The sequence below is a fragment of the Tamandua tetradactyla genome, chromosome 26, assembly GCF_023851605.1.
Source record: "Tamandua tetradactyla isolate mTamTet1 chromosome 26, mTamTet1.pri, whole genome shotgun sequence".
Taxonomy (NCBI): Eukaryota; Metazoa; Chordata; class Mammalia; order Pilosa; family Myrmecophagidae; genus Tamandua; species Tamandua tetradactyla.
In genome coordinates this window covers 46,626,006-46,650,857 of record NC_135352.1, presented here as the reverse complement: position 1 = coordinate 46,650,857, position 24,852 = coordinate 46,626,006, and the positions used below count along the sequence as shown (strand labels likewise).

General features: G+C 41.3%; 1 protein-coding gene across 1 annotated transcript in view; it reads left to right on the top strand.

Annotated features, from left to right (window-relative positions):
* TLL1 (tolloid like 1) overlaps nucleotides 1-24,852 on the top strand; it is a 120,604-nt gene that overhangs the window by 91,983 nt on the left and 3,769 nt on the right. Inside the window, exons 16-19 of the mRNA XM_077144152.1 lie at nucleotides 1,970-2,095; nucleotides 4,722-4,849; nucleotides 18,293-18,506; nucleotides 24,545-24,795. Of these exons, the coding sequence (XP_077000267.1) occupies nucleotides 1,970-2,095; nucleotides 4,722-4,849; nucleotides 18,293-18,506; nucleotides 24,545-24,795 (719 nt within the window). The remainder of the gene's footprint in view (nucleotides 1-1,969; nucleotides 2,096-4,721; nucleotides 4,850-18,292; nucleotides 18,507-24,544; nucleotides 24,796-24,852) is intronic.

Here is a 24,852-nt window from a genome sequence, read left to right as displayed (position 1 = left end):
CAGAATGGTCAGTAATACAACTGAAATTCAATCTATCAGATGCTATTTTTTTTGTAGGGTTTATGGCAGGGTCAAATTTCTTCTTTCTCCACGTGTGTGTCCCATTATTGCAGTACCATTTGTAGAGCTTTTGGTGTTTGTTTTGGAAAGTGCATGAGCTGGGCATTGAACTGCCCTTGCACCCTGATATTATTTTAAGTCTACCAAACAATAGATAAACATTTTCATAGGAAATACTTGTTTACCTCTGATGATAGAATTTTTTTAGATTAGCTCTTCCATTTAACAAAGATAAGATGTGTCTCTATAACCCTTCATGAGGAAGCATTTTTCTGAAACTTCTTGAATACAGAGCCTCTGGGAATTTTCATGAAAGGTGATAAACTTAACTCGCTCACTCCTGAACTGTCTGGACTTGGAAATGCAGGTAGCTGATATGGTAGCCTTGAGAAGCAAGGTCCACATCCATCCTTCTGCACTGGACTTTCATGACTCAGAGGCTACCCTCTCGCTGTTGGTGCAGTTAAAAAGGAAACCGGGCTTCCAAGTTATTATAAATTGTCCTACAAATTAATTCTGCAAGGCTAATTCTCTCCTAACTGTCCTGATCTATTGTATATATTTGCACTTGATGCCTTTTTTAGAGCATTCTTGTCTTTATTGACTTTTTGTGCCTACTCTCCATAGAGTAATAGAAGTGTCAGATACAGGTAGAGCCTTCATTAACCACACATATACTGAATCTGTTAGATTCTTAAGGCTTTGGGATTGTCTGTATGCATTTGAAATGTTCTGATATTGCCAATGCATTAAACAGGTGTGCACTGTGTCATGTACTCAATCTCCAAAAGTGGAACAGTAGATTCATCCTTAACAATTACTATTTGATTCTTTGATGAATCTTTGATGATTCTTCTTAAAGCCATAGCCATGGAGTGATGTTGAGCTGATAAAAAATAGCATGCTTTGTGTGCCGTGCAATTGCAATAGTCTTTAGTAGAAAGATGAGTAGACAGTATAGCTTCTGGATTCAGCCTGAAGCGTGGTGTGATTTAAATGTGCCCTTTTCGTTGTCGGCATGTGGGAGTGATGGAAGCCTGTGGTGTGCCATCATACGTGTGCAGGGGCAGACGGCCAGGTGCCCTGCTAGTGGACAAATGAGCCACGGAGTGACGCCTGAGCGACGCGGCTGCCAGCTCGTGCCCATCACTGGACTGTTCACATGAAAGTCTACTTTGACTTTTTTCCTGTAATTAATTTCTTAAGGCTCGTATTTCTTATCCTAACTTCAACTTTACTTCTAGTGCACTTTTAAAGGCCTTTAGGGTATTATTAATAAACTGTCCTGCCAGAGTAATTTTGTATAAAATACTAATATCATTAAAAATAAAAATATATGCATTTAGTTTCTTCTTTAAAATAGCCCAACGGTCAATTCCTTTTCTCATGCAGGAGCGCCGTGGTGTGTGCAGATTCATTCACGCTAAGCACAATGGTAGAGCTAATTGTTCTGTTAAATCCACTGAGTGATTTCTTTAAGCTGATTACTCTCAAATCTTGGAAGCATGTTTAACATTTATCTATACACCATGGCTGAAATAGTAAAGTATTTCCCTCTACTTAAACATCAGTTCTTGCCTTTATTCAAAGTATTCCCAGTTTTACTAATTAAAATAAATTGACAGTAAGTGTTTAGGATTAGTTGCTATTCCAGCACAGATGTGAAGAGTTCAACATGTGTCCCCCCTAACAGAAAGGGCCTTGGAAACACAATCCATGCTGTAGGGCGCAAAGTAAAGCAGTGATTGGGTAAAACTAAGATTCAAGAGTTTTTCTGTTTTCTGTTGGAAATGGAAGGCTGTGACTTAGTTTTACCCTTTGCTTGTTTTAAGCATAACTAAATGAATCTGCTTTGATACCCTCTGTTTTCAAAGCTGCTTGCTTGACTGTGGGGTCATTTTCTTCCTAGACAAAGACGAATGCTCGAGGGACAACGGCGGGTGCCAGCACGAGTGCGTCAACACCATGGGGAGCTACGTGTGTCAGTGTCGCAGTGGGTTCGTGCTCCATGAAAACAAGCATGAGTGCAAGGAAGGTAAGGAAGAGAAGCGTTTCTCTTTGGCAACATCTAGAATTTCATGCAGTTGAGGTGAAGCAGTAGTTCTAGGTAGAGTTAATCTTCCCAGTATGGAGTAACATTGTTAGAGTACTCACATGTTGAAAACAGATTCTGTTGAATGTTCAAATACTCAAGCATGCTATTGGAAACATTCTATTCCCTACAGACTCTGCACCTCACAGGTGGTATTAGAGTAACTGTGTAACAGACAGCAGTTAAAATGCTATTAGGCTGCCAGAAAAGCCCCGCCTCATCCCAGGCTTTGCAAAGCAGCCCTTGCAACAGTGTCTATATTTAAACCTAAACTTCTGCTGAGTGTTTTGCATTTGTGAGATTTCCCTCACAAAAATATCTCATCTATGTGTTACATGAGCAATGTCCCTTTAAATACCAGGAGTATCAAATTCAAATACCAACTAGAAGACAGACATTTGGAAATGGTATATTACTGTGCCATTTATAGTTCTAAGTCACAGTTTTGGCCAAAAGCAGCATAGAAATAGCATAACAGTGGCATGGTAGTAGGCTAATAGTTTCTGTCCCCAAGGCATTACAAAATTCCAAGATTGTTTAAGAAGCAATTATCTTAATCACCTCAGCCACTCTGAATTAGATAAAAACAAGATATAGTTATTCAGTTCTCATTTCTTCCTTTGAGGGCCTGCTTCTGAAATTTCTACTTAACTTGGGTTTATGCCTGTTTTGAAAGGAGAATGACGGAGGCAGATTCCTAATTTGGTCATCAGCACATAGAGAGTGGAGGCACCTGACTAGGGGAGCAGCTGGGAGACAGACTTTGTGCACAGGATGCCCTGAATTTGCTCGTGTTCCATTTGGTTTGTGGCCCAAATATGGTCACATGCCTCAATTTTTTTTTTTCATTGAGCTAATGGCATTTCAAAGTATCATATGTCTGCAGGAATTTTTTTCTCTATAAATATACAATTAAATCAAGAAAATGAGGAATAGGCCCAGTTAATTTGGAAGCATGGAAAGTAATTCAGAAGAAAACAAATCAGCTTTTATGGGATTGCACACTTAGCAATAATATAATTCAAGTCTCCTAAGTCTCTGCTCATTTTAGTAGCTAATGTTTCCAAGAATTATTTTAAATAATAATTTAAAATATTATTTTAAAGGAACTTCCTTTTAGGTAGAATAATATCCAGGTGTCCCTTTATAAAGTTCATTTATTTTATTTGCAGCAGAGCGGTTTTTTGTTTTTTTTTTTTAATTTATAGTGTAGAAGTTTAGCAGTGGCCTCTTGGCTTTGTCTCATAGGCTCTTTGCCAGATCCTGCAGACTCAACATTTCATATATCAAGGCAAGGGCAGGGACGACGGAGTTCAGAAAACCCTCCATCAATAGACAACATGGCCATTTAAGGCTGTTGTCTTGCTACATGAGCCTATTTTGTTTGATAGAAGCTGGAGTTCTCTCTCTTGTATTCCTGTGCTGCAAATCCACATCTCCCTATGGAAGCCAGACTCAGTGAGATAAAGGTCTAGTGTGGAAGTGTGAGCAGCAACAACACATGGCGCCAACTGGGCACATTTCTTTATTGTGCAGCCCTGCACTGCAGCAGGTGCTTTTATCCATATAGTAAAATTTCCAGACAGATATCTTGGAAATTTTCAGATAATTTACTCTATTATAGAACAGGTTAAACAATCTCAATCTAAACCAGTAATTGTAGGGTACTATTTCATGCTAAATAAATTTATAGAATGAACATATTTTGACAGTAATAGATAATTTTAAATTTGATATGAAAAAATGTAGATTTGTCCCCTTTACAGTGAGACTATCTTAATTATGAAAAACCGGAAAGAAATTTCAGATTAGTTGAATGAGATATTTTTTGAAGTTAGTTGAGAAGCTCTCCCCATGACTATTAAAACCCTTTTCTCTCTTAGTGCTTCACTTTTGCTTTGATGAAATTAAGGTTAATTTATGTTAGCAGCTCAAATTGTGGTTTAGTAATTGAAGTGAATACTTTATCTTATGATGACTGAGGGACAGAGAAAAGGTAAATGCATGATTCATAAAATGGCTTAATGATCTTAACTGTAAATAAGATGTTTTTGTTTTTGTTGTTGTTGTTGACGTGGGCAGGCTCTGGTAATAGAACCCAGGTCTCTGGCATGGCAGGCGAGAATTCTGCCACTGCGCCACCATTGCACCACCGTGAAGGAGGTTTTTTTTTTACTAGAAAAAATGAATTGAAAATGACACAGTCTACTGATTTTTGTTTGTGGCCTTATGTGAAGTATTTTGCACATACTGGTGTTGATTTCCTTGAGTGGCAATGTAGGTTGCTTTGTTAAAGTCTGAGTTCACAGATACAGCAGTTTGAAGTAGGAAGTTCTTTACTTTTTTTTTTAGGACTTTATCTGATCCACAGTAAACACTTCATTTGAGCAAGAAAACAAATATTGCCTGATTGTACTCGGCAGCATGTTTGCCAAAGTACGCTAAAGTAAACTGAAGTGGGGACTGCTGGCATAGGGGAAACCTTTCAGCAGGGTGGTGGGTGGATAGCCTGCTTGCTGGCTGGCCTTGGCTAGATGTCCACTGACTGATATTGTTGTTTCTGGCACAGCCGAGTGTGAGCAGAAGATCCACAGTCCAAGTGGGGTCATCACCAGTCCCAACTGGCCAGACAAGTACCCAAGCAGGAAGGAATGTATGTGGGAAATCAGCACGACCCCCGGCCACCGAGTCAGATTAGTAAGTGAGCACAGCTTTCCTCTTCCCTGTGAGCCAACACCGCGTCTGTCATGCGAGCCCATGGAAGCACCGTGAACGTTTATGCAGTTGAGCTGAATTAGGAGGTGGCAGGAGAAGGTTTACTTTCTCATGCTGTCCTCCTTCCTAAATGAGCCCTTGATTTCCTACATCAAGGTGGTAGCGATAGCACTGATGCATTCCTCTGCTCTACTTTTCTTATCCTGCCTGATTTAAAATGCATTACCAAATTCACTGCAAAACAGTGGGCTCCACTTCCTAAAATGATGTTGGTGACGGTGCTTCCAAACATAGAAAATCAATGAAGGACCATAAAAAATCAGAAATTCAACAGGAAAGCAAAAGAATGATCATTCAATTAAACAGAACTGTTCTCTCAGTTCTGCATGCCTCATATGCAGAGCATATGTATTTCTTATAATAAAATTAATTTTGTCTTGTGTTTGTAGAATTTTATTTTTTCATAACCTAGTTTCCCCTCTTACAGGTTTGCTGTTGTCCTCAGGCCTTGGGCTACTGCCACATATTACTCTACATGACTGATTTCAGTATGAGCTTTGAGTCTTGCCTGGTCACAAATTTCATCATTGGCTATATTTACTTGAAGAGTATAGTTTAAAGAAATAAAGCTAAAACAATATATAAATTTTAACTCTGACTTTCCTGTAGAAAAACTACTTTTTTCTGTAAATAGGTTGTATCTAAATATACAGGACTGATAAATAATATACTTTATCTCTCCATAGGTTTTAAATTTTCATTCTGATATCTGCCACCAGATGAGTATTTGTTTTTGTTTCATTTGGTAAAGATCCAGATTTCAAATGTGAATGACTCAGAAGAACAGAGGTTTAACAGACAACACTTTCTCATCGTACTTCTAATTTAAGCTTCAGGATTACAATGAAATGTTAGCAGAAATATGAAATAATAATTATTTGTGGAAAAAGAATCAATCTTTGCTTATGTCCAAAGTTTTGTCAGGTCTTTTATTATGTTGTGTCTTTTCTCCTTTGAATTATTTCGGCACCCTACCAATAGATTTCTTCTGAATAGTCACCATTCTTTTCAAGGCTTTCAGGCTCAGATTCAGGGTCTTTCATCAAAAACAACATTTTTTCCTGGAAGGATATTCTTTTCTTGATTTCTGACTGATCTGTTGGCCTTCCATTGCCGTTAGATGGCTACTTCTTTCCTTAAGATATTTGACTTACTTTATTATAGAATATTCCAAATCTTACTTTGCAAATTACAAAATAACTTGAACAAATATCTACATATAGATATCTATTTATTTTTCTTCACACTCTCCAAAAAGTTTTGTCTCAAATTCTAGGTTTGATAGCAAAATCTAAAATCAGATTGAGTATGAAAATTTCATAAGGTGAAATATGAAATGCCAATTATACATCTATACACAAGCATATGTAAGATATACTTATTGTGTATGATGTTTTAATCATTGATTTAGATGACTACTTCTTAGGTAGATATAATGATCTCAGACTTTTTCTCAAAATTGAAAAAGTTTGATTCCTTACCGTGACCAACAGAAACAACAACCAACCTCTCAGTCCTTCCCATCTCAGTAACTAGAAACTCCATTTTCCCAGTTCCTGAGGCCAGAAAACCTGGAGTCGTTATTTCCACCTCTCCCTTCACATCCATGTTCTATCTGTCAGTAAGTCCTATTGGCTGTACCTTAAAAGATATATCCTAAACAGGAGCACATTTATCTCTACCTCTGCTGGTACCTTGACAAGAAAATGCTGGGACAAGATTTTCTGAATCAGATGTCGGGGGATTGCAACTAGGACGGCTCAGGACAGAGTCTTGCAGGACCATGTCAGAAGACAAAGAAATGTCTCAAGAAGGAGACTACCAGCCCAAGACAGCTCATTGGATCATTCCAGGCATATGATTGAGTTTTAAAAATTCCCTTTTGGGGCCCTTCTTTTCAGCAAATTCTCTCTGGTCAGTAAAGAGACCTTATTCGATTATGGCATTATAAAATAAAAACAGAGATGTTCATTAAGAAAATCACATTTCTTTTATGGGTCCTTCCAATCTTCCTTCATACTTATGATACATCAGGGAGTGACTTTGCAAACAGAGACAGCCATTCATTTGAGTAACTCTCTTAAAGAACCCTGGATGCTGATATCACAGCACTATAGGAACTTGATTGCTTTCCGGTCCTGTCCATGGTCCTGAATGAAACAGACCATCCCTGTTTGAAGCTGATGGGCTGAGTTAAGAGTCTTTATTCTTTTCAGCAATAACTTTACTGAGGAAGTTGAGAAACTGCATTTTCTAGAGACATTTCTTTGCGTAGAACCAAGTTTCTGTCTGGTATCATATTGCTGCTGGCTGAAGATTTTTCTTTCATATGTCGTATAATACAGGTCTGTTGGTAATTTCTCTAAGCAGTCATTGTCTGAAACCATTATTCCACCTTCATTTTTAAAAAGGTTTTTTATTGTTAAAGTGGAATTACCCACACCAAACTCTGAAATCTGTTCCCCAAGTAATTGTTGTGATGTGCTTTGAAATTTATTGCTTTTTTCTTTTGCATGTTATTTTGCACAAAAAGAAAAGAAATAATTCTTCTAGTCTTCTAGGTGTTTTGGAGCACCTGGAAGGAAAAATCACCTTCACTTTCGGAAGGTATTTCCATTGGATATAGAATTCTATCATGACAGTTTTGTTTTTCTTTCTGCGCTTTATCTATTTCACTCCATTGTCTCTTGACTTCCATAGTTTTGGATGTGAAGTATGTTGTAAATCTATTCTCATTTTTGTGTAAGTAATGTTTCTTTTTCTCCAGATGCCTTCAAAATTTCCATTTTATCTTTTATTTTTATCAGTTTGAATATAAAGCACGTGTATGTATTTGTGTGTAAGTGTGTGTGGGGTGTTTAATTTTGTGGAATTTATCCTGCTCAAAATTCTCTGTAGATTTTAGATCTGTGTTACATCTGTCATTAATTTTTGAAAATTTTCAACCATTTTATGTCTCTTCAAATAAATTCTCTGCCTCATTGTCTCTCTTCTTTTTCTGTGATCTGGGAATTGGATTATTACACATGCTTGATTGTTTGGAAAGGCACTATAGCTCTTGTATACATGGTTTTTTTCCCCTTCTTTACTCATTTTGCATTTCAGTTTTCAGTTTAAGTAATTTCCGTGGACCTTTCTTCACATTCAGTGATTTTTTCTGGGGCTGTCCTAAGTCTACCAATGATCTTGTCAGAGGTGTTCTTTATCTCTATAAAATATTTCTTATTTCTGTCATTTCCATTTGATTTTATTATAGCATCCATCATTCTGCTGAAATTACCCATCTGTTCTTGCATGCTGCCTGCATTTTCATTAGAGTCTTTAACATATTATCATAGTTTGTGTTCATTTTGTTTGATAGCTACAACATCAGGGTCATGTCTACATCTGTTCTGTTGATTGTGTTTTCCCATTGCTTCTCCTTGCTTTTTTGCATAGCATATATTTTTTTTATTAACTGCCAGATATTGAATGTAGAGACTTGATATCTAGAAATGGGCACACATCTCATCTAGCTAGACTTTAATATGTGTGTGTGTGTAGGGAGAGTTGAAAGTACCTAGTCAGGAATTAAACTGAGTTTGGATTTTCTCCTTCAATTCACCTCTGCATTCAAATTTCTTTGGTAGAATTTCAGAGGTATTTTTTTCAATCCTTCTCCTTCCCTGTTCACCTCCATGAAATATTGCATGTCTCGACTCTCTTTCATCCTCCAGTGTTAAAATGTAGTTGCTTGTTACTTGGTATTTGCTGGTCTGGTAATGAGGGAAGGGTATTCTCTGTTGAGTTAGTATGGTCTCCACATTAGACTGTCCCTGTATGTTTGGGTCTTGGGGTTGAGGCTTTCTGATGATCTTACCTCTTCATTCTCATAGGTCTTCTGGAGAAGGTTTCCTTTCCCTCTTCTTACCTCTTTCCCAGGAGTAGAAGGATTTTTTTTTACTTGTGCTTTTCCCCTGGCCACAGCGGATTGTCATCTTTTCCTTGGAGGTGACTTGGTTTGCTGCCTCTTGGTTTAGGGATTTGATCTACAGAAAGAAAGAGTCTCAGCAGGTCTTCAGATTTTTCACTTATTTCTAGCAACTACTTCCTACACCCATCATCTCTTCTTCCTCTGACCTGCCCATGCAAGACAGTGTTGTGCCCTACCTCCATTTGGAAGAGAAGCTAGACACTCAGTGGATTTTAGATTATTCGATTGATTTGCCACTTCAGTTCTTTGATGGCTTTGGAAAAAATAAGAATTTTTATTGTGTATGGATTTTTAGCATGGGACCAACTTTTCTTCTAGCATTTTATATCTAGTCCCAAGAGAAAGTAGAATTTCTGATATACACCAAGTTTAAAAGTGGCACCATTTTATTCATGCTCACTTATAATCTTTTCAGCTTAGTGAACATCTTTTCTAACTCAACAGTGGTCTATTTCTTCATAAATTATAGGTTTTATATTCCACACCAATATTCTATCTGAGAATCAGGACATAAAACAACCTGTTCAGCAGTTCTATAGGAACTTTCTTTTTCCTGAAAAGATCATTTCCAGGAGCAAAACCCAATAAATATTTGATTTTGTGGTCTCTGTGGAATTTACTTCTGTTCTAAGCCAGGCTTTTTCAAACATTAGCATGTTTCAGGATTACCTGGAAGTCTTATAAAACACAAGCTGTTGACACCCACAGTTTCTGTTTCAAAGCATAATATTGATTTCCACCTTCCTACTTCTTAAACAAATTCATGAAAAACCTGAAACTCAGTATCACTCTTAAGTCAGGGTCAGTATAAAGTATATCATGACAGGTTAGTTCTTCTTTTAAAGTTTAATATTTAACATTACTGTGTGTGTGTTTACCATGATTTCTCCCCGTTAGTAATAAAACTATTAACTAATATTAACAACTTTAAAGTGAAATCACTATCTACAGCAAATAGCAGACATTGGACATTTGGTCATCAACTGTGCACACCAGTTGAAATAATCCAATCACATACCTATAAATTTTGGCATTTTAATTCAGAAAATTTCATCAAGAACCTACATTACTGAAAATACAATCATTTTGGCTTATTTCTTTAAGATCCTTACTTTTTGTTACAGAGCTTCCACCCAGCCATGTGGAAAATTCTTAAATCTTTTAATCCCCTTAGGCTAATTGCCACTGAGACATACTTCGTTACAAACTAGCGTCTTGTTTCAGCCAGGGCAGAAAGGACAGGGCCAAGGCGGTATTTGGTGCTTCTGTAGACACCATGGAGCTTTCTCTACTCATAGATGCTGCTTCTTTTTCTTGAGGCTGGCTGGGAGAAGGAGGAAGCCTTTCTAAATATCTCATGCATCCACACAGAAGTAAATAAGAGGGAATGGACACTCAAGACAATTTCACGAGAATATTACAAAATCTAATTTGTGCATTTTTAAGGTTCTCCTATTCTTTCTAATCTGAGTGTTCTTTTAATTTGATATTGATTTATGTGGAAGGACAAGGAAGTAGTGGTTTATGGGCAAGCTAGGCTTTTTATTACTGTAGCTGAGATAACTATTTTCTGGTCATTTTGGTTTATTTGCAATATTATCTACAATCCTATGGCTATTTAAATGAGCTAGCAATTATGGAGTGTTCTAGTTTGCTAGCTGACTGAATGCAATGTACCAGAAATGGAATAGCTTTAAAAGGGGGGAATTTAGTAAGTTGTTACTTTATAGCTCTAAAGCTGAGAAAATGTTCCAATTAAAGCAAATCTATAAAAATGTCTACATTAAGGCACCAGCAAGTGGTTATCTTTGTTCAAGAAAGGTCGATGAAGTTCAGGGTTAGAGTCTCTCAGCTGGAAAGGTACATAGTGAACATGGTGACATCTTCTAGCCTCCTCTCCTGGCCTTGAGCTTCATGAGGCTCCCCCAGGGGCATCTTCTTTATCTCCAAAGGTTGCTGGCTGGTGAGCTCTGTAGTTCTCATGTCTCTGCTGCTTTTGTCATTCTCAAACTTTCTCCAAAATGCTTCCTTTTTGGGTGCACGGGTGGTTCCATGCTTAGAATGCCTTCCCTCCATGCAGGAGACCCAGGTTTGTTTCCTGGGCCATGCACTACCCCACCCCCACCCCCAAATGTTTCCTCTTTTAAAGGATTCCAATAAAGTAATCAAGACCCACCTGCAGTGTTTGAAGCCACATCTCCCTCTACTCAAAGGTTAACACCCACAAGCGGGCGTGTTACAACTCCATGGCCATAATCTAATCGAGTTTCTACCCACCAGTGATGAATGAGGGTTAAAGGGCATGGCTTTTCTGGGGGCATCATGGCTTTTCTGGGGTCACCACAGATTCAAGCTGGCATATGAGTAAGAGGAATTGTGACAAAATCAAAGTTCTTTGTGAGATATGAGCATTTTTGTGCATGGCATTTACTTATGTTAAGTATATTCAGTTCACAGGTGATTGCCCATAGCTGATGCATATTATCATGTGACAATAAATGGAATGAATTATCAGTAGTGGTTTGTTATAGATTCAGAGAAACTTAGGACTAATAGCATTGTAATGCAATCACTTTCTTTTATGCACTATTCCAGTTATCTATTGCTACGTAATAAACTAACCCAAAACTTCATTGTTACAATGAATTTAATAGACTTTTATTATATACCATGTTTAGCTCTAGGGATCAGGATTTGAAAAGTGCTTTGCTGGCAGTTCTGATGCACGTGGCATGGGTAGGTGTCAGTCAGTCATATTCTCCTGGCAGGTGACCTGGAGTGGCGTGACAGAGGCTCGGTGACATTTCCATCTCCCGGTGGAGGTAAAGCTGGACTCAGCTGGGCTCATCAGCCTGAGGTCTCCATGAGCCACACAGTGGGACAGCCTATTGTCTGCTCCTGGACAGAGTTTCCCAGCAGGTCCTGGGGAGGGTCTGAGATGCCTCTGAACCTTGTGTTTGCCACATTCTGTTGGTAAAGCACCTGGACGAGGAGAGGAAAGCGAGGTTCCACTCCTCGGTGGAGAGGTCGCAGGGAATGTGTGGCCAGCTCCTGTTTCTCACGTGAGTTAAATGTGTGAAACTGCACATATTAAGGGATGGAGTGAGAACACACTTGAGCTAAGGCGCGTTACCTCCTGAGAGGACTCGCTCAGTAGAGTCCGGGATGTAGCTAAGTACTATTAGGTCAACACATACCAACTCAGATTCAAAGGAAAATCTTATGGGTGATTTTGGATGGTACAGTAAATAGTGTTCAGTCATATAAAACACTTTGAAAATAATAATGACCGAAATTAAGTGTATGCTACTGTTTTAGTTTCCCAGATGCTGAAACAAACATTTTGCAATGGATTGGCTTAATCAATGGGAATTTAGTGGCCCACAGTTTGGAGGCTAAGAGAAATCCAAAACTGAAGTGTCAGAAAGGCAATGCTTTCTTCCTGAATGCAGTGGCATTCTAGGATGAGCTGCTGGCAACCCTCGGCTTTTCTGTCACATGGCACTGCCCAGGGAGCCTCTCCTGGTTCCCTTCCCATCTGACTTTCACGCTGCCTATGAAGGACCTCAATGGACTGTGTAAAGAGCAGCGGGATTCATGGAGCCACGCCCTGCTAAGTGAAGTCACGGCATGGAGAGGTCATGATGCTCAACTCCCATCAGACCAAACCCGAGAACATGTCTAACTGAGGCACGGAATCTACACAGCTGCACAATGCATATACGACTTTTAGTCCCTAATCAGTGAGTTTACTCTCATAATACAGCTGTGCAATATAAATACAAAGGTTGAGTAGGGTTTGAGTTGAGTATATCGGTTCTTGAAGATAATGTTGTATTCTTGCCCGTTCCTCTTCTGATATATTCTCTGATCATCATAAAATCCTGGAACGCTTCATATGAATTCAATAAGCTGAGGAGTTCGGATCCAGAGATCCTGGGAGTATCTTTAAAAATTATAAAAATAAACAGCATCTCATATGCAATTCTGCAAATGGTTTTTCATTTCTTAAAAATTCTCCCCAAATAGTAAAATACAGCTTGACTGGGCTCATCTTGTCCTGCCCAAAACTGCATAGTACCTAGTTACTTAAAAGTGGCATCGTGTATGTTATGTCAATTTGATGTAATAAATGACAATTCTAGAAAAGAAGCAGTCCTGGGGACTTTATGACTCAACACGGTCACTAAGTGAGATACCTTCAAAACCAGGTTCTAGCTCAATATTTATGTTCATTTTCATTGTGCTGCTCTCCCTCAGAGAGGACAGACAGCCACAGTGGAAGTGGGGGTGCATGTATAATAATTTAAATGGGAAACAGTAGTATCAGAAAGCAAAGTGAAAATAGTTACATAAAACAAATACATAAGTAAGAAAACTGGAGGGATGAAGAATTAAGATCTTGAACTCGAAAGCGCTGAGTCTAGATTCTAGTGCTTCCACCTTTTAGTCATGTTATTTGGGAGTATTAACCTTTTAATACATTCATTTCTTCATCTGGAAATTTGAATCACGGATCATGAATTTGTGCATGCGTATTAAAAGAGCCTATATATGAAGTGTGGGGCATCGCGACTTATCAAATGCAAGTAACATGGATGCTGTTTAGTGTGCAAATAATAATAATGAAAAATATGTAACATTTTATTGGATGATTCAACAATGATCAATGGGAGTTTTTACATAGCCTTGTGAATTTGAAGTTCAATCCTAAGAATTAAAAATGGAGCTAATACGGTGGGCCCCAGGGGCTCAGTGGCAGAGTGCTCACCTGCCATGTCGGAAACCTGGGCTCGATTCCTGGTGCCAGCCCAGGCAAAGAAAAAAAAATGGAGCTAATGGGGTGCATGGGTGGTTCAGTGGTAGAATGTGGGAGACCTGGGTTCGATTCCCAGACCATGCCCCTAAAAAAAAAAGGTACAAATGGAGCTAATGATCAACTGGAGAATAAGCAGATGCTCTCTTCGGGGCGAGGTAGTGAGTGCCGCTGGGTCTCCCTGTAACTGTGACTTACTGAGGCAGCTGCGGATGGTTCACCGAGGAGCGGATGAGGCTCCAAGAGAAGCGGAATCACAAAAGCAAACTTCAGGTCATGCCACAGGCTGTCATCTGTGATCCCTGAGTTAGGAAGGTTGGGGAAAAGACTCTGAAAGCACGGATTGAGAAGAGTTTCTGCTCATTTACCATGACAATCGTGCATTGAGAGGCCGCAAATATTCTGCCCTTACTTGTGGTAACGGTGTGCTCACGGCAGACCCTGCAATGAGTTCTACCTCCCGTGGAAAAGGCCAGCGGCAGATGTGACGCGGTTAAGGAGCGTGAGGGGGGAAGGCTGTCTGGGTGGGCGCGGGTGGGAGAAGAGCTGGACACCGATGCCGGGCCGAGCCGAGGAGTGCGAGGGGCAGCTGGAAAAGCCAAGGACCCAGATTTCCCCCCGGCAACCCCCGGGAAGACAGCTTGATGAGCCAGTTTAGACATCTGACCACCAGAGCCCTAGGACGATAAACTGTGTTGTTTTAACTAAGTGGGAAGACAATTTTGATAACAATAGGAAATTAATTCACTTCATGGATTTTGCTAGGTGTGTATGTGTGCACACATAAATTTGTATATATATATGTATATATATACATATATAATAACAGTTTTAAAGTACAAAGAACCCTGGTTAAAAGTTGTTTAAAACAAACAGAACAAAATGTCTTCTTAATAGAGAAGGGTTGAAGTTCTGAATCTCGCCTGTCTGAGTTTGGACCTCATCTGATCATTACATTTTTGTGCCTTTTTTATTGCTCTTGAATTGACATTCATTACAAGGAAAAGAACAGAAAAGCATCAGGTTCCTGGCGTAGGAGTATAGCAACAAGCTAATACAATCATGCCATGTTTATTTGATGTATCAGACCTTAAAATTTTGCAAAGCCACATCATGTTGCAATCTACAGCTTCATAAATGGGATATTTTGAAAAGAAGAATACGTGTGCATGTCACGTGATCCTTTATCACAAATCCACAGGAGCAGGTGTGAGCATGGTCGTAGACGGCGACGGTGTGTTTCCGCTCCGTCTTCCCTGGCGGCCTCCAATCCTTCAGTATCTTGTGGGAAATGAAATGACAGTTCTTACAGGGAAGAGGTCCGGGAGAGACAGCTGGGAGCGGGGCCCAAGGCTTACCCACGGATGCTCGAACTGCATCAGTCCCTTTAATTTTCTTAGTATAGATGTCCGCTGCGGCTAAATCTATTTCCGCGCTTAACGGTTCCGTTTTATTCTCTTGTGCTTTGTGAATATATGAGGTTATTCTGCATGGCCCCTACCCTTTAGCCAATACCCACATTTTCAATAAAAGCAGCTTTTTTTTACCCAAGGAAGGACTGCTCTGGAGTCCTGGCTCATGTTCAGCCAGGTGGGTTTGGCCTGCTTGATGGTTCCAGAGTTACGGCTCCTACTTGCGCAGTGTACGAGGCTCAGCCTCCGTCCTCGAGAAGTGGGCTCCTTCATCTTGTACTTTGCCCTGTGGTAAATGCATGAGGATTTCCGACGAGACGCCCAGGACAGGCACTCTTTCTTGGTGTTTCTACACCTACTTTAGTGACCCTACCATCATAGAAATGTAAGCATGGTATGGATAAGGTTTAAATTATATAATACTGTCATGTCCAAAGTCTTAATCCAAATGTCTAAGACCGAAAAGGAGGGCAGTGTTTCCACACACATGCAGCTCCCGGACGGCTCCCTGCGCTCAGCTTCGCCAGCTGTCTGCTGCTCACTGTGAACCTGGATGACGTGTCAGAAATCTTAGTGTCCTCGAGGGACATTTCCACGGCATCTGGAAATTTTCACGTTCTGTATCGTTTCGCTGTAGAGCTTCAGGGCCCAGCAGGAGACAGGTAAGACGCTATTCTACCTTCCAGTGGGCTCCTGCGTCCGTCTGCGTGGCCCAGAGGCGCGTGGCGCTCTGCGGCGGTACCGCTGGGAGGGTGTGTCTGACACCAAGGGACAGCCCAGGCGATCTCGGCGCGAGAGCAGAGGACACTTTACTCCGTGGGTGGTGGAGCTGGGGGTACGCTGGCTCCTGGGAGAGGGCCACCCAATCACTGCGCTAACCTAGCGACGGCTTCCTACTCCGGGAGGAAAGCTCGGCAATCTACGCACGAAGAGAGGCGCGCGCTCGCGTGAGCATGCGTCCCCACGGCACTTTTGTCTGACTCGACTCTCACGGGTTCAGTGAGATCCCAGGAGCAGCTTGACTGAGAAGGGGGCCAGGTGCCGGCTCCCGGCCCGCAGCGCCTCTCTTCGCGTGGGGTCGCCTGTTGAAGCCGTGATCTGCCGCAGACGCCCTGGTTTCCGTGGAGAGGGAGATGCCCCTCCATCTCACGCGCCCAGTTTTCAGTGGACCAGTCAGCGGAGAGAGCGAGTGTGGCCTTTAAATCCGCATCCAGTGTCCACCGTTCGCTGATAGGGCACAGTTTAGAGCGTAGCTGCTCCTCCTTCCTTCCTGCTCACTCCGAACGCGCGTCTCCCCCCTCCTCACATTTGTACACGAACGCGTACAATCACATTCAGAATGGACAGTTACTCCAAAATGCAGTGGCTTTCAGTTATTTCCTGAGACGGTGTTTATCTTTTTCTTGAAATCACATTGTTCAGAAGCTTGATTTCGTTTGTAAAGAACTTAAAGACGTCTGGGTGTAGTTCAACCAACTCGCTCCTGCAGGCGTGTCCCTATAGGGTGACAAGCTTGTGCTACCGTGTTTCCGTGCACACGAGGGTGGCCGAGCCGACGCCTCCCTGCCGTGTTGGGCGCACACTGGTTTTGGTCGGACACTCCAACCTGCTCACAGACACGGGGCAGGGGCGGGCGCCGGCGCGCGTCCAGGCCGCCGTCCGGTACGGTTTCTGCACCGCAGGCACGGCTTCTGCTTTCCTCTCTGCCACCAGATGACAGAAATTAATAAATGACAAAGCCCTCAGCGATCCCCGGCTTTGCATGTTGTGCTTCAGGACAAATAACCCTGCGAACCTGTCGTCGCACCTGCTCTCCTGTGGCTGCTTTCTGCTCCGGGGTTCTCGGGGAAGGGAGCCACGTGTGACAAACCACTTCAACGCCCGGTCTAGGGTAACTTTTCTATTTGTGCATTTTGTCTAGGGCACGCTGGAAAGAGATAGGAGAGAGGCCAGCCCTCTTCCTTTTCGTTAGCCTCTTTCAGTAACTCTCATTCCTTTCTCCTCCTCCCTAATGAATATAAATTGCTCCCTTCATTCATTCCCTCACGCCTCCAAAGTCGGGAGTGATGGCAGGGGGTGGCGCAGGGCTGGAGAAATAAGGACATGCAGCGCTGAAGGAGAACCATTCTCATTTGTTTATTTTTCCGGATTACACATGAAGGTCTTCAATGAAACTGAGAATTATGATCACAAAATTGCATTAAATAAAACATGGTGTTGTAAAAAGGTAATGTACAAATGTTTTATGCTACAGGAATCTTAGCAAAATTAGTGAAGTTTGCAGAATATTTTATTTTACTTCAGGTTTTTAAAAAATAAATGTTTAGATTGGTTCTATAAGTTGAAGTAGAGGAGATGATTTGTTTTTTAAATTCATGGTTTTTCTGGAAAAAAGGAAAAGGAGGAACTTATAATGGCAAATGTCCAGGAGTTTCTGGAATGATTTATGATTTGAGCAATGATATTTTTGGTCCACCCTAATTCAATCCTACTATGTGCTCTTTAGTGTTATATATTCAATTAATTTTATATGCCAAGACCCAATCATAAAATTCTGTGCTAGATAAATTAGACTCCAAATAGTAAAGCGTGCTATCTATCTGAAAAGTAAATTTTAAAATGTCTATTCTAAAGTCATATTGGCATTCTAATAGTGTGGTGTATAAGATATAAATAAATATATAATGAAAATCCCCTTTGTTTTATTATGCTGGAATGATTAATTGCATTCACTTTTTGTAAAAATATAATAATTATTTTATGTGATTTTCTGCTTAGTATAAGCATCCAGGCTGCAATGGTGTTTCCGTAGTTATGTTAGAGTTGAAATACAGTGCTGTTAAAGTCATCAACAACAAAAGGACTCAGCCCCCTAATGTGATTGTCTCTAATCTTCTGATGGATCTTCTAAAATAAAATAGCACTTTGCTGTTTCAACCTGTCTAAACTGTGGAGCTGATTTAGTTGCAATACTAGGATTTCAGGTGAAATTTTCACCTAGTTTTCCTTATGTTTTTTCCCCCAAAGTTCACACATTCTGTTGGTTCCACAGCTCTTTCAGTGATCTGCTATATGCCTGTTTTCTTAAATTGATATCAATTTCTGCCCAAGGGGAAATGGCTCATTTTGATTGATTTTTTTCTTTCTTTTTTTCTTTTTAATAGTCCTTTACTGAGTTTGAGATTGAGCAACATCAAGAATGTGCTTATGATCACTTGGAAGTATTTGATGGAGAAACAGAAAAATCACCAATTCTCGGACGACTCTGTGGCAGCGTGTTGCCGGACCCTCTTGTGGCCACTGGAAATAAAATGTTTGTTCGGTTCATTTCTGATGCATCTGTTCAAAGGAAAGGCTTTCAAGCCACGCATTCCACAGGTCAGCAAATAAGGGTCATGCTTCTTTCTCTAACGCTCCGCTTTCTCTTTCAGTGGACGGGTGCGTCTGGTCCAGTCAGAAACATAAACGCACCTGGAAGCATGCGGGTGAAATCTCCGTAAGTGGGCGTGAAACCTGCACACCGCGCAGCAGCTTTTAAAGTATCTTTGCTGTTGTTGACCATTTAAAAAGAGACCCAAAAGGTTTTGTCAGATTCATGATCAATGAAGGATCATCGAGTGCGACCTTCCCTAGTAAAGTGATAATGTAGTTCCTATTCACTGAAACAATTTGATTTATAGGTATCACACGACAGCAGTCTATAACTTTGCATTTAAAATGTTTTATCGAGTAACCTTCCTGATTACCTAGGTTTTGTATTAACGTATTTTGTAAATTTGTCTCTGTTTTACAAAGACTCATTTTCCTTTCTTTGATATGAGACCTATCCTTCCCCTAGCCCTAAATTAAGATAAGAATGTGGTCAGCTGGTCTGGGTTTTTTAGTAAAGACATTTTCATTTAGAAAAATATAGGCAATTTTAAGCAAGAGTATATCTAATTGTTTATAAAATAGAGCAATGTTAGTAGTATACCCCATAAAATGTCTAGAGAATGTCCCTTTTTTTCTCAAACAATTAAAAAAAAACCGGTTCCTAGGAGCTACTTGCTGGTCGTTTAGCTTATGGCGCCACCTAGCGGCCATGCCGATGCACAGACGATTGAGAGGCTTGAGGGAGAAACGAGGGTGTAAAATCCGGTATAGTAATGTGCACATTCTCCCATAAGGCAGTTTTAGTGCAGTATTTTTATCATGGTTCCCTGACGTTCGTGTTTGTTTTATTTTTGTTTCTTTTGCTTTCGAAATCAGAATTTTAAAAGTTTCATCATCCAATACTATCCTCCACTCTGTTTTATTATTATTATTATGTATTAGATCACAGTGTGTTTGTGATGAAGTGGATATTGCTGTGATCCATATGAGTAAAGGCAGGACTCTATCGATAATGAAAATTGAGTATTTCTGCCAATTAAATTAAACATTATACTTTTGTGGAAAAAGCATTCACAGACCATAGAAACTCCATATTTGAAGACATTCTTTTCATACATTTGATGCTTACGCTTTAAATATTTTCCTGATTTCTTGTAACATGTTGAAAGAGTAGAAAAATGAAATCCTGGTACTCCATCAGTATGTTTTTCTAAAAGCTCAGAGTTCATGGAATATATTTTAATATCCTGGCTATCACAGAGTCCGAGAATGCAGCGTGAAAATATACTGTAAAAATTTTTGACATAGCTGATACAACATTTTAAAAATACCTACGTATAAATTCCTCTTTTTTTTACTTTTATAAAACCTTACTTCTTTGGGGGTTTCCTTTTACCCCTTGGGAATGGAAGGATTAAGATTACATTTCGCTGATGTGACTCTTGGCAGGGTTGTGCCGTGACTGAGCTGGGGGCTCTGGAGCAGTTAATTTCTCTGAATGTCACTTTCCCCACAACCATAGCCTCAGAGTCACTCACTGCTATGAAATTCCATGCCTTTCCAGTTCTCACAACTTCTGCCTATGCGTCCTATTCGTAGTATTTAGTATGTTCCTGTTAAGAGTCATTTCCATTATCTATTCACATTTATTATATCAGAGATCATGTGTTGCAACCCTAAGGTTCGCCAAAGAAGTCAGTGAGGTAGGTATTACTATCTTCACTTGCAGATGAAGAAATTGATATCTGAAGGACCAAGTAATTTGCAAAGTTTTCTAAAATAGTAACAAAGTCTGGATTTTATCCTAATTCTGTTTGTCTCCAAAGGTCACACACTTTCCATTACAGTGCATTTTCTTCTAATGTAAACATTTTGGCTTAGGAAGAAAACTGATACAAAACTTTGTCATTATTATTTGAAGAAATCGGTAATAGTTGAACACTTCCTTATATAAATATTAGGCAAATCTTATGCTCAAAATGTATAACTGACTTGGCTCCTTTTATTCTCATCCACCATAGAAGTACCCAGTTAAGTAAACTCAGTCACACTTTATTGGGCTAGTGTGGCTTGGATAGTCTTCAGTCCTTTTCCTTTGAGAAATCAGCAATCCAAGGCTACAAAGTTAAATGATAATGAATGAAGCACAAAAAAGTGACAATTGGAATTAAAGCCTTGTCTTTTAAATTCCTTCTTAATTGCTCTTGTCAAAATTTTTGACATGGCCTGTTTGTTTTGCTTTATTTTGTCTTTCCTTCACATGTAAATTTTGGCTCATTCTTAACGGGCCATCTTGGAATTTTCCGTGGATAGCTCTTATCTTCTGGTAGCGTTAAATGCTGAAATATTCTTATTTAATTCCTTATATTTATTTCTATTCATATCTTTCCCTTTAACAGGTTTACTTATTCCTCAGTCCTTCATCAGCTACTTATCTGACACCTGTCTTGGGTAGACATTGTAAGATAAAGCCATCAGTGGGAAAATACAGAATTTGTTAGCTTTATCGGAAAGTAAAAGGAATTCTTCCCTTCTGACAGCCTAGATAGGCTAAGTTAAACTTCTGATATTCCATTCTAACCTCTCAATTTCAGCTGCTGTGCAGACAGCCAACGCAAGGATGTGACATCTACCCACCTTTCCTCCCTGCGCAAAACCTGGATCCATCATTTCGTGCTTTGTTGAATATACCTGCTAGTATTGATGGGCACTGAGGGGCCCCTTTAATTTGCTAAAGTAAATTCATATGTATGCATACAATTTTAATAGTATCCGTAAGAAAATCTTCTTGAAATCTGGTGATTAGAAATATTGCTCCAGTGTAGCTTTAATATTACTTTTTCACAAGTAGTGTTCTCCATGGGGAGTGAACGTTTTTTGGAAAGAGTCCTTTTTTCCACTTTCTACTGGTCCAAATTCTATGTTCAAATTTATTTTAATCAGGTAACAAATGGTATTACTCTGCCTTTGCATAAACTAATTGAAGGAAACAAATGTTTCAAGGGAAAAATCCCTGTTTTGTCCAGGAGGGAGAGTATGGCTGTAATACAGAAAGAGAGGAGAAGCAGGAAGAGAAAACACTTGTTGAAAACATGGCATTTTCCCTGGAAGGGCTTCTTTCTTGTGACATGAAACATCAGACTGCTTATCAGTGTCATTTAGAAATCAGACGGTACAATATTAGACTCCTTAATAAAAGCTAATCATTTTGATCTGACTCAATTATATTTGAATGCTTCCTACAGGCATTTATAGCTTAAATTATAGCACCTCTGTGGGAATTTAATACTTTGCCAGACAATAAACAAACATGTCTTCCCAAATTAATAAGAAGGCCACCCAGGCTTTCCTTCCCTTTGTAAACTTTGCTATTCAGCTTTCATTTTCCACTTCCCAGAATCTGTAGATGATGCAATCATAGCTCATAGAGTCAAACAACTGATTTAAAAATTGCATTGCTGACCTGCTAAACTACTGCTTTTATAAATCTCAGACTCAATAAATTAACAGGGATATTTACAGTCTTTTAAAGGGGATGGTGTTAAATGATATATTGACCGTATTTAAAGAATACCCACAGGGCTTCTCAAAAACACTGGTAAGCAGTTGCCCTCATGTTGCCTACTGTTTCCTGCCCAGGGAATTTCTCTGAGGACATATTCTATCCACACCTCTTGTGCATGTGGTGCTTCAGTGTTCATCCTTGCAAAGTGCATCCTGTGGACTGAATTCCCTAGGTTTGGTTTGGTTTTTTTTTTATGGTTGAAAGATTAATTCCAGGTGTTATTAGTTTGACCAGTTATCCTTAGGAATGTACTTGGAATTAATAAGCAAACCAGTGGTGGAACTTTTGAGAAGATTTCTAGTCATCCTCAAATATAGTTGAAGTCATTTTTTAATAGATGCCATTTTTTGGAAGTTTTTAATAAAATCTATTAATGACACCTCACTGTGGTTTTCATATGTACAAAGCTTTGGGAAATTGCTTTTCCCATTTTGTTTAAATACTTCATTTCCTCCTTTATGTCGGTTCCAGTCTTGGGCTGGCCAAAATTGCTTCTTTTGTATCTTGGCTTTTGCTTTGCTACCTTCTTTCTGCCGGGCAGGCGCCCAGCAGGTGCCCCTTTCCCCCACGCCCCTTCCCTTCAGCTGCTCTGGGCATGGGATAGAAAGTGGGGAACACACTGACAATTTTTACAAAGGTGTAAATAGATTCAGTCAATTATTTCCGACTTTGTGACTAAGCAGAATTTTTCTTTAACCTGGAAATGAGATTGCACTGGTTTATATATTGAGTTTAGAAATATTTTTCTGAAATATTTCTCTGGCCTTCAAAAATATATTTTTTTCTTTCTGATAGCAGACTAATAGTATTTTAAGTTGTTTTCATTTTTTCTGGCTTTTAATTACATACCTGAGTGAATCTCTAGAAGTATAGATTACAGCAGTTAGCGCTTCTCCCTGGAAAATAGCAATAGCGATAGCTCACATTTCTACGGCTTTTACCATGTGCCAGGCGCCTTCTTAGCATTCCACATATATTAATTAGCTCACCCGCTCCTCGCAGACGTGGGCGTGACGTGGATTGCGCAGCTCGCTGTGTTAGAAGTGAAGCTAGAGCGGTGGAGACGACAGGAGAGGCAGGGAGCCAGGCAAGTCCATGTCGCGCCCTGTTCACGTCAGTAATCTCGGCAGTTGCTTGGGTTAATGACATGGAGATGCCTCAGCATCTCACAGACATTGGGTGTCTGCATGGACCATGTCCCACAGCCTTACTGGGCAGGCGTTCGCGGCCTGGGACCCGGAGCTGGGCGCTCTCCGCGGTGTCCGTCACACGCGCATCTGGACACGCAGGGGTTCTGCCAGGGCCTCGATGTGTGGTGAGCCCAGGTGCTCTCGGGACCACCTGAATGACCTCCATACCTGGGAGCTACCTCCGTAGTTAAAATCACCAAAGCCGATATGCGTGAACCACGTGCCACTGTACTGAGAACTCCAGGTGAGACCGCTAGCTGCCGGTGCATCCTGAGTTTCCAGGGACAGCAGGAGAGTCGCGGCCGTGTTTACTGCCCGGGGCTGGATTGTCCAGGGCTCGGCATCTGCGCTTTGTCCTCTCCCAACCCTCCGTGGTCTTCCCAGGACTTTCCTGTGTTAGCACGGAAACTCCTGCTTCCCAGGCGTCCCCTCGTTCTTGGGAAACTGGGATGGACGCTAGGCCTGCTCTCTCCTTCAGGCACCTTTCACCGCCTGAGGGGCCTCCTCCCTGTTTTCCTTCTCTCCACGGGCCCACGCGCACGCATGGCGCACCTCCTCGGCCCAGGCCGTCTCTGATCCCCTAAGGGCTCCGCGCTCTCAGGGCTGTTTAGTCCGCTGGTTCTTTAGATCGCACGATGTAAATCTTCATACTATGCATTAATTTAGTGTTTTGAAGAAAGGTAATAAGTGGTGGAGTATATGTTTGTTAACATTTCTCTGGCTAAGAAGCTGTAAATTGTCTTTTTTATTATAACAGACAGATAAACTACAACCGAATGGGTTCTGGAATTGCAAAGGTAGCTCTAGTTACCGAGGAGTCTGCTTCCCACTGCAGTTAGGCAGCGGCGGCTGAGGGCTCCGTGGGAAAGTAACAGGATGGGAGAACTCTCCCTGAGGACGTCTGCACAACAACCCATTCGCACAGAGGAGTTTTATATATTTTATTGAATTCCCAGTAATTTCTTATCCCTTTGGGTTCTGAGTTCTTAAATTATAAGAATTAAAGTGGCGTGAAGCCTTCACTTTATCTTCATGGAAATATTACGGCTAGCATCATGACAAAAGGCGGCCGGGACAGGCAGTGTTGCAGGCGGAGCTCAGCAGCGCGCCCGTGGGCGGCAGGTGCCTGGCGGGCGGGCGTCTGCAGGCGCCCCAAGGAGCTGGGCACCGGGCTGGGCCCCGAGGCTGGCAGGGGCCAGGCGGGGCGGCGCCGTGGGACCGGGCAGCTACGGGGCGGGGGCCTGAGGCTGGGCGCGGCGGGCGGCTGAGCCACTCGTTCTGTCCCGCAGAGTGCGGGGGCCGCCTGAGGGCCGTGCCCGGGCCCCGGGACCTGTTCTCGCACGCCCAGTTCGGGGCCAGCCCCTACCCGGGCCGGGCCGACTGCTGGTGGCGGCTGGTGGCGGCGCCCGGCTGGCGGCTGCAGCTGACCTTCCCGGCCTTCGAGGTGGAGGAGGAGGCCGACTGCGGCTACGACTACGTCCAGCTGCTGGATGGTCTCGACGCCGCGGCCCCGGCGCTGGGTCGCTTCTGCGGCTCAGGGGTGAGTCGGGCCCCACGTGGGGGCCCCGCCGCCCCCGGCTCCTCGGCCAGGGGTTCA